This window comes from Saccostrea cucullata, unplaced genomic scaffold, assembly GCF_032062105.1.
Source record: "Saccostrea cucullata isolate Sc308-1 unplaced genomic scaffold, CSIRO_AGI_Scuc_v1 ctg18081, whole genome shotgun sequence".
Classification (NCBI taxonomy): Eukaryota; Metazoa; Mollusca; class Bivalvia; order Ostreida; family Ostreidae; genus Saccostrea; species Saccostrea cuccullata.
Genome location: NW_026925787.1, coordinates 1 through 10,446, shown reverse-complemented (window position 1 = coordinate 10,446; position 10,446 = coordinate 1). Strand labels below are relative to the sequence as shown.

Below are 10,446 nucleotides of genomic sequence, written 5' to 3'. Positions count from 1 at the left end.
ACAACACTTGATTTCTGTGCACTTATTTAAAGCTATCCATAAACATGCTAAAATCGTTGTTGCTACTCTTCCCTTTCGTCGGCGTTGCTGATGGTAACTACTCATGGAACAGGAAAAAGATGGAAGACACAATTTGCAGTCTCTGTGGACAAAGGAAGAGGATGTCAGCCAGTTGGTACATATATTAAAATTAGGGTCTTATAAATAAACCTCTTTTTACTGTTTATAATTTAAACCTATTAGTATTTAATTTTGTTTGATTTTATAAACTGTTGTAGCTTTTGTCGATTTTTTAAAATAGTCATTTTGAAAATATATATACGAGTAACTAAACTTGTTATCTCTAAAACAGACAGATAAAAAACTTTAATTCGAGATGTCTACTTAGGGTACCTGTAAAGTGCGAAACGAAATAGAAACGAAACGAAACGAAATCTGCCGAAACGAAACGAAATCTACAGACACGAAACGAAACGAAATCAAGACGAAACGAAACGAAATCAAAACGAAACCTGCCGAAACGAAACGAAACAAAACTATCAAAATGTTTTTTTTTCAAATCAAGGTACATGTATATAATTATATATGACATGTATATAATTATATTAGAAGGCCTATTACCTTGCACTTATTAGGTCGTATCATAAATACCTTGCCATATGTTGCACATTCTTTATACGAGGCAACATTATTTCAATGTGCCTATTCAGTAGCATTTTTTGCATTGCTTAGAGTCAGTGAAGTAGTAGACCTTCAATCTGATAGTGTTCAGTTATTACAAGACCATGTTAGTCTACTGATTAAAAGTTCTAAGACTGATCAAATGCACAGGGGTTCAGCAGTTAAAGTTCCAAAGCATGCCCAGTCATTAATTTTGTTTACAATACTGCAGAAATTTCTTGCAATGCGTCAGACAATTTCAACTACAAAATTTTTTGTGCATTTCAACTCCAAGCCTTTGACTCAGTATCAGTTTTCTACAATGCTCAATAAATGTTTATCATTTTTGAATATAAACACATCGGTTTTTAAATCTCATTCTTTTAGAATTGGTGGGGCCACACATCTGTATTTAAATGGTATGAGTGAAGCTGAAATCAAAACCATTGGCAGATGGAGTTCTGCTGCCTACAAGTCATATATAAGGCCAATTGTTTAAGGGGATGAAGGACCTTTAGCTGAAAAAATACCTGTCATTTAATTTTTTTCATATTTTGTATATATCTTATTTAGTATGTCCTACATACTATAAAGCAGACATATCAATAGGTTTCTAGACTTATTTCTGAGATATTGAGTGACAAATACCATACCCCACAGTGTCTGAGCGGAGTTTTTCTTCTCCGTGTTTCTGGGTCCATTACTCGGTCGATAATTGAAATTTTTCACCATAGATAAAAAATATACCAGCGGAAATGTGTCTTTTAAAATATTTTAGAGTATGAATAGGGTTAAAAATTCGAAAAAGCAAGATTCTTTTGTAACACTACATCTGGAGACGGAAATTTACGACTTTTTTAGGACAACTTAAACCATAAGAAAATTAATTTGCAAAAAATCCTATCATTCAATATTTGAAAATTTACGTCGAAGTTCAAGGTCGTCATTGTATTGATTAACTGTAAAAATATCGATTGGTGAAGCTGAGCTCAATATTGCACGGGGCAAAGTTAAACGAGTCATGATCATGAGAAAAACGTGTCATGTTTACATTTCTCGAGTACGGGAAAACCCAACTATGACGTCACACATTCCTGAAATAAGCGAAATAAGACAAACCCACAGAACTTTTCCATCAACAACCATGTAAAAATATTTTTTGCGTTCTGAAATTTACAAAATACCCTACCATGTACATATTATGGCCCGTTTTTATGATTTTACACTACCCGTTTTTACCGTGTATGATCTTACTGAACTAAGAGATCCACTATGACGTCAAAGACGCACTGGACGCGCAGAGTAGGGAAACGGCAGAGTGGATTAATCTATTCCGTAATTTGATAATATTGCAAGAAATTTTGAATGTTTTCAGTATTTTTTATACTAGATGGTGAACGCAAACAAACAGTCAAAAAAATTATACAAGTACTGTGGTTTCAATCTCGTTTTGTACATATTTTATCAGAGATTATGACGTAAATCAACTGAGTCACGTGACCATACATCCTTCATCCCCTTAATAAGTTAGATGCAAATTTATTTTGTTCAAAATCGTTTCAGATTGCATATGGATCATTGGTTCATCTTTGATATTTTGGGCTCAAAAATATGCTCAACAGAGAATGCTTAACAACCTGGGATTTGAATCACATAGGTTAATTTGGCATGGAATAAGGGGTATGGTTTGGTCACAGCTTTATCCAACTATCCAAAAGAAATTAAAAGATAATAACCCACCAACAATCCTAGTAATACACTGTGGTGGCAATGATATTGGTAATCCGCATAATACCTTGAAGGGTTTACAAATGTACATGAAATCTACCATTGTAAATATTTCACAATTAATGCCAAAGACAGTTATTGTTTGGTCTCATATTTTACCACGAAGTAATTGGACCTTATGTCTTTCTAACAATGATGGAGAAAATTGGAGAAGAATCAATTCTGCACTTGCTACTTTTGTTGTTAAGAAAATGTGTGGGGCCTCCATTAAATATCCTGATATTTTAAAAAGACATGTAGCCCTTTTTCGCAAAGATGGTGTACACTTGTCAGACTTGGGTAATGACTTGTTTGTGAATTCTTTAAGAAATGCTCTGGGGTTGTTTTTGTCAACCACTGACAGATTTTATCCTACTACTCCCACATGTACTTGTTAAGTCTTGTCATGGCCAATCCTTGAAGTTGTGAAGTTGCATATTTGAAAATTGAATTGTATACAACTACTGGTTGAGTGTTAAATTGATAAATATGTACATGTATTTGTATTGATGAATGCAAAATTGACCGCCTAGATTTGTTGGCGGATGACCCACAAAAAATATGTTTTGTGGTTCATTTGGCAGAATTTTGCAGAGAATGCCACCTCCATGGGGCACTGTTTTTTTTCCAGGTCCCTTGGGTCAAGGTGGTGTTTCTACTGCTTTGAGTTGTTTGTGTATATGCTGCCATATCGATTTGAAGATCGGCGCATATTTTGTTGTTTTGTTGAAAAAATTGTGAATAAATGGCCATGACAAGTACGCCAAACATTAATTATTTGCAATATCTTAATTAGGTTAGGTCAATAAGGTCATTAGGATATTAAGTATCAATTTGTAGAAATTATTGTTATTGGTCTTCCAATGGTAAAGAACAATGGTTTGTAAGGGGTGCTTTGCTGTCTAAAAATAATAAAGTTTATCTCCTCTGGATAAACTAGGTTATTTTGAGCACATAATTATTGACTATAGAAAGATAGACAACTCTTACTTGTCACATTTATACAACTGGGCATGCGCAAGGTAAACTTCCTTTTCCTGTTGAACAACAAAGCTGCTGGTACCAAAAATTTTAACTGAAGAACCCTCCCACCCTCTCCAAGTTATAACTTCTGCAGAAATGCTTGGCCCTAGAAGAATTTTTATAGAATTAATTGATGTGAAAATATTGTATATAAATTGATGAGCTTATTACTCTTCAGTGGTATTTTAATGTTTTTGATGTTTGTAGAACAAAATTTCTGCTGCTGTTTTAAATTTATATTTTCAGCGTCATGGACCATAAGATGATTGTTCGTATGCATATCAACAAAGACTCGAGATAGAACAGAGAATTTATGCGCCAGTGACTTTAAAGAATTTTGTGTAGTGATGGTATAAAAACTATATTAATGGCAGAATTTTGCAGAGAATGCCACCTCCATGGGGCACTGTTTTTTCCAGGTCCCTTCGGTCAAGGTGGTGTTTCTACTGCTTTGAGTTGTTTGTGTATATGCTGCCATATCGATTTGAAGATCGGCGCATATTTTGTTGTTTTGTTGAAAAAATTGTGAATAAATGGCCATGACAAGTACGCCAAACATTAATTATTTGTAATATCTTAATTAGGTTAGGTCAATAAGGTCATTAGGATATTAAGTATCAATTTGTAGAAATTATTGTTATTGGTCTTCCAATGGTAAAGAACAATGGTTTGTAAGGGGTGCTTTGCTGTCTAAAAATAACTGGGATATATATTTTCACTGGGACATTGTGTGCAGCAACGGACACTCTGATGTATGTATTTTTAGATTCTTGCTAAGTTTGTACTTTATGTTTCATATACTTATTATATATTACTGTAAATAAATTATTGTTAAGTTTAAATTGTGTTATTGATCTTTGCTGGCATTTAGGGTTATTCTGACCCATAACAGAATTGGGGGCTCGTCCAGGATAAAGAATTTCTTGCACTTTTGCAGTTTATTGTCAGAATTCTGTTTATTGAACCGTTAAATTTAATTATAAGCCAGCAGAAATCAACATGGTGTTTTCGGTCACAGACTTTCTTAGTTCACCAAGTGTTCAGGTTTTTGATACGTTAAAAAAGGATGACTTGATCGCATTAGGTTTGCATTTTGGATTAGATGTTAAATCCTCTCAGAGAAAGCAAGACATTAGAATTAAGGTTGCAAACAAATAAACTAGTAGAAGAAAACGTCTTTGAAAAATACGATCTTCCAGAATATACAGTTAAATCAGAGTTAGGCTCTTATAAAATGGCAGAATATCAGTTTCAATTAGAGTTAGAGAAAATGCGATCTGAAAGAGAAAAATTAGAAAGAGAAGAACGAGAGCGTGAACGAAAATTTGAATTAGACAAATTAGAAAGACAAGAGCACTTTGAGTTAGAGAAATTAAGACTACAGCACCAACCAGAACCGTCATTTGTCAAGAATTTATTTGACGCAGCAAAATATATTAGGTTAGTTCCGAAATTTCAAGAAAAATCTGTAGACAAATATTTTCCCCAATTCGAAAAAAGAGAATCTTAAATGGCCACAACACGTTTGGTCAACAATGTTACAAAGTGTACTGGTTGGCAAAGCAGCTGAGGTATACTCAGCACTAGGGGTAGCTGAAAGTTCAGACTATGAGAAGGTCAAAGCAGCAATATTAAAAGCATATGAATTAGTACCTGAAGCATATAGACAAAAATTCAGAAAGTATAGGAAGTTTGATAATCAAACATTTGTTGAATTTTCACGAGAGAAAGAAGATTTATTCGATCACTGGTTTAGATGTAAGAAACTTGATAAAACTTTTGTAATTTGCGCCAAGTCATCCTGGTAGAAGAGTTTAAGGAATGTGTTTCTCAAGATTTGAAAACACATTTAGAAGATAAGAATGTGAAAACTCTTGAAGAGGCAGCAGTCATATCTGATACTTATGCTCTGTCTCATAAAAAGAATTTTGTATCAAGATCTCAGACTAGCAGTAATTCTACCAATTCAGACACATATAAAAAGAGTGGTTCAGGGTCTCAGTCTTCCACAAGTTTCCAGTCTCCATCACAAGGTGGTTTTAAGTCCGGTCCAGGACGTGTTGAAGGATCGTCTGAAATAGGGTCGCTTCCTACTTGTAGTTATTGTAAGAAAAAAGGGTCATCTGATCAGTGAATGCTTTAAACTTAAGAGAAAAAATGATTTTGATAAAACTCAACCACACGCTTGTGCGGCAGTTAGAGGTGATAGAGAAGCCCTAGTTTCGATTTGTTCTGACACTCCTGATGTCCAGGGTTCACAGTCCAGTTCTATTGATTCTATGGAGGATTCTAAGCCCTTTATGTCTCAGGGATTGGTTTCACTCGGTGACTCTAGCGAAATAAGACCTGTCCAGATTTGAGAGATACTGGTGCTGCACAGACGTTATTGCTAGAGGGCGTGCTTCCTTTGTCTGAGCAGACTTCTACTGGTGGGTCAGTTTTATTACAGGGTGTGGAGCTAGGCGTCATTGATGTTCCCCTGCATGAATTAGTTTGAAGTCAGATTTAGTTACTGGACCTGTTTCTGCAGGTGTTCGACCTATTCTTCCCGTTCCAGGCATTTCTTTGTTGTTAGGCAGCGATTTAGCTGGTGGGAAGGTTGTACCTGATCCTATAGTTTGTGAGAAAATCACTTCCAATGTCATGTGCGATGATGAAGATGATGACATTTATCCAGCCTGTGCTGTTACTAGAGCGATGGCCAGAAGACGAGAAATGGAGGCAGACCATACTCAAGTCTTTGACGAGACGAATTCCTCTGTTGATATTGATTTGAATGACACTTTCTTATCTGACCTTGATGGCACTCAAACAAGCATGGAACCACACCATATCAAGAAGCAAGAGAAGAAAGAACTTTTACCAAAATTTGGTGGTGAGGATGATGAGTTGCATCCACTAGTTAGCCAAGGCAAGGACATCCTCAGCCGAGAACGTTTACTCTCTGAACAACATAAAGACCCAGATATCATTCATCTTAGTAAGAGGGCACTTCCACCAGAAGAGGCTACTAAAGTTGGAGAATGCTTCTATATGAAAGATGGCATCCTTATGCGAAAATGGCGACCACCTGACCTTCCTCAGATGAAGTGTGGCGTGTTGTTCACCAGATAGTGGTCCCAGCTGCTTATCGTCGAGATGTCATGAGTTTAGCTCACGATACACCTATGGCTGGTCATTTAGGTATCAATAAGACTTATAATAGGATTTTGAGTCATTTTTATTGGCCTAAGTTAAGAAAGGATGTTTCGAAGTTTTGCAAGTCATACCATGTCTGTCAGATGGTAGGTAAACCAAATCAGAAGATACCATCTGCTCCTCTCCAACCAATTCCAGCTTTTGAAGAACCGTTTAGTCGAGTGTTGGTGGATTGTGTAGGACCTTTGCCTAGGACTAGATATGGGAACCAATATTTACTTACCATTATGTGTACATCCACTCGATTTCCTAAAGCCATACCTCTTAGGAATATAAAGGCAAAGAGCATAGTTAAGGCCCTAACCAAGTTTTTCAGTTTTGTAGGAGCACCCAAGGCAATTCAGTCGGATCAAGGCTCAAATTTTATGTCGGGGTTGTTCCAGCAAGTCATGCATGAGTTGGTGTATTAGACAGTATAGATCAACTGCATATCATCCTGAGTCCCAGGGGGCGCTAGAACGTTTTCATCAAACCCTAAAAACAATGCTGAAGACCTATTGTTACCAGTATGAGAAGACTGGGATGAAGGGGTTCATCTTGTATTATTTGCTGCACGAGAGGCAGTCCAGGAGTCTCTTGGGTTTAGTCCTTTTGAATTGGTGTTCGGTCATACAGTTAGAGGTCCTTTGAAATTGTTGAAGGAAAAGTGGCTGACTGAGACTAGTGATCTTAATCTTTTAGATTATGTGTCTGATTTCAAAGAAAAACTTTACAATGCTTGTAAATTAGCACAAGAAAATTTGAAGAATTCTCAGATGAAAATGAAAATGTGGTATGACAAAGATGCCAGAAATAGGGTGTTTAAGCCAGGTGATAAGGTTCTTGTATTTTTACCTATTCCTGGTCATCCTTTACAGGCCAGATTTTATGGCCCTTATGAAATTGAAAGCAAGATCAGTGATGTAAACTATGTAGTTAAGATACCAGGTCGACGTAAAGAGAAACGGGTTTGTCACATTAACATGTTAAAAGAGTATTTTGAAAGGTGTGACCGAAATTCTGTAAAACCAGTTTCCACTTTAGCCAATACTAAGATTGTTCAAAATTGTCTTGAAAGTGATACGAGTGTAGAAAATGAATGAGAAAGATTGTAATCAGAGCTGTCCGCTTGAAAAACTCAGAAATTTTGGCTGATTTTGATGCCATACTTGGACATTTGAACATTCACCAAAAAGAACAAGTTAAAAACTTGATGAATGAGTATCATCAGATCTTTTCGGATGTTCCAAAGAAAACTAATGCAGCTTGTCATGATGTCATAGTGAGTGACGTTCTGCCTATCAAACAACATCCGTACCGTCTGAATCCAATAAAATTGCAGTACCTAAGAAGGGAAGTGCAGTACATGTTGGACAATGACATTGTTGAACCTAGTAGAAGTGATTGGAGCTCACCGTGTATTCTTGTACCAAAACAGGACGGTTCGTACCGATTATGTACAGACTTTAGAAAGGTGAATTCTGTTACCAAAACTGATTCATATCCAATACCTAGAATCGATGACTGCATTGACAACATTGGAAACGCGAAATTTGTCAGTAAATTTGACCTGTTGAAAGGCTACTGGCAAGTACCGTTAACAGAAAGAGCAAAAGAAATATCTGCTTTTGCTACACCAGATGGACTTTACCAGTATAAAGTAATGCCTTTCGGCATGAAAAACGCACCGGCTACATTCCAAAGGATGATTCACTCCCTTCTCCAAGACCTTGGGGGATGCGAGGCCTACATTGATGATGTCGTCATATACAGCAACACATGGGACGAACATCTCCGAATCATGCGTGCTTTATTTGACATTTTAGCTAAAGCAAACTTAACTGTGAATCTTGAGAAGAGATTTGTCATGCTTATGTAGAGTATTTAGGTCATAAAGTAGGTCAAGGTTATCTTACACCCATTATGGCTAAAGTGGAAGCTATTGCAAAGTTCCCGATTCCTACAAACAAGAAAGAATTAATTAGGTTTTTGGGCATGGCTGGGTTTTACAGAAAATTTTGTCCAAATTTTTCCTCAGTTGTTAGTCCACTTACAAATTTTTTACAAAAGAGGGTTAACTTTAAATGGACAAAGGACTGTGAAAAATCCTTTCATAAAATCAAATCTGTCCTTATGAGCAACCCAGTACTGTCAACTCCAGATTTTTCTAAGCAATTTAAGCTTACTGTTGATGCTAGTGATGTTGGAATCGGGGCAGCTTTGTTTCAAGAACATAGTGATAAGGTAGATAGAGTTGTTTCTTATTTTTCAAAGAAACTTACAAAATGTCAACAAAAGTATTCCACCATTGAAAAGGAATGCCTTGCTTTGTTGTTAGCCTTACAGCATTTTGATGTTTATCTGAATGTTACTTTGCATCCAATTCTTGTATATACGGATCACAACCCCCTGACATTTTTGCATAAATTGTCAAACAAGAATCAAAGACTGACTAGATGGAGTTTGTTGTTACAAGAATACAACATAACAATTAAGCATATCAAAGGCAAAGACAATGTTATTGCAGACGCCTTGTCAAGAGTATCGTAAACATACTAGATTTTGTATTAATGTACATCTTTTACAATTTAAGTTTTTCATTGACATTGACATTCAAAATTTTTAAGGGGGGGGGGGTGTTGTGATATGTGAATTGTTTCATTATATATATAATTAGTAACATTCAGTTTCTTGAACATTCCAGAGTGGTCAACATGTTCGGTCATTTCATCTAGAACATTCTTAAATTTTGTGTATGTCCAGATTGTTCCAGTAATATCATGTTTTAACAATTTCTAGAATATTCTAGATTTATATTACTGTATAAATACCCTGTCAATTCGATGCATAGAGATACTATACTTTGTCGTATAAGCACTATTGAGATATAACTGGGATATATATTTTCACTGGGACATTGTGTGCAGCAACGAACACTCTGATGTACGTATTTTTAGATTCTTGCTAAGTTTGTACCTTATGTTTCATATACTTATTATATATTACTGTGAATTAATTATTGTTAAGTTTAAATTGTGTTATTGATCTTTGCTGGCATTTAGGGTTATTCTGACCCATAACAATAATGAATGGATTTTGATCGATTTTGAACAAATTTAAACTAGTTAAAATTGCATTGCTACATAACGGTAAAAGTGAAATACACCAAATTCGCACGACTGATAACATGTAAGACGCTGGTCATTTTGCATTTTAGGAGTTTTTTAAGAGTTATCTGCCCTTGATGAAAATAAGTTTTTTTTAAATATTTCATAATATCTGTGGTTAATTGTTCATTTTATTTCATAGTTTAATAAAGAGGGAGTTTATTTTCATCAAGAGATTTATTTGAAATTCAAACTACTTTTTAAATTATCTTTTAAAAATATGCGCCGCCCATAGACTTCAGTGTAAAATTCGAGGAACAATTGGACAATAATCAAAATTTTGTAAATTCCTCTGGTGTAGCATTTTTATTTGGTAACACCTTCAAAATACTTCCACGATTTAAATTACTGGACTTTTCATTTATTAGTTACAAAATATGGTCGTTATACATTGAATACCTTAAGGAAGGTTGGAACTACAAAATCACTTCTAGTAATTCTTAGTATTCGAAATAACGGCGAATACCGAAGTTCAATAGGTAATAGTAGAATGAACATTAACTCTGGATATTTTTTCCTTCTTTTATTCAGGTCAACAAATTGCGTTTTATGCCTATATGTCGAGTAACATCCATATGAATAGATTATACAGGCACAAAATTTTGTTTATGACAGTGTTGGAAAAAAATTGGGAAAAGGATATGACGCCAGA

At 35.4% G+C, this 10,446-nt stretch overlaps 1 protein-coding gene across 1 annotated transcript; it reads left to right on the top strand.

The window, feature by feature from the left end:
• The first annotated feature begins 90 nt into the window (after positions 1 to 90).
• On the top strand, positions 91 to 3,186 carry LOC134269810 (uncharacterized). The gene is made up of 2 exons (XM_062752015.1): positions 91 to 175; positions 2,224 to 3,186. The coding sequence occupies exons 1-2, from the start codon at positions 91 to 93 to the stop codon at positions 2,823 to 2,825; spliced, it is 687 nt and encodes a 228-aa protein (XP_062607999.1). The 3' UTR covers positions 2,826 to 3,186.
• The last annotated feature ends 7,260 nt before the right edge of the window (positions 3,187 to 10,446 follow it).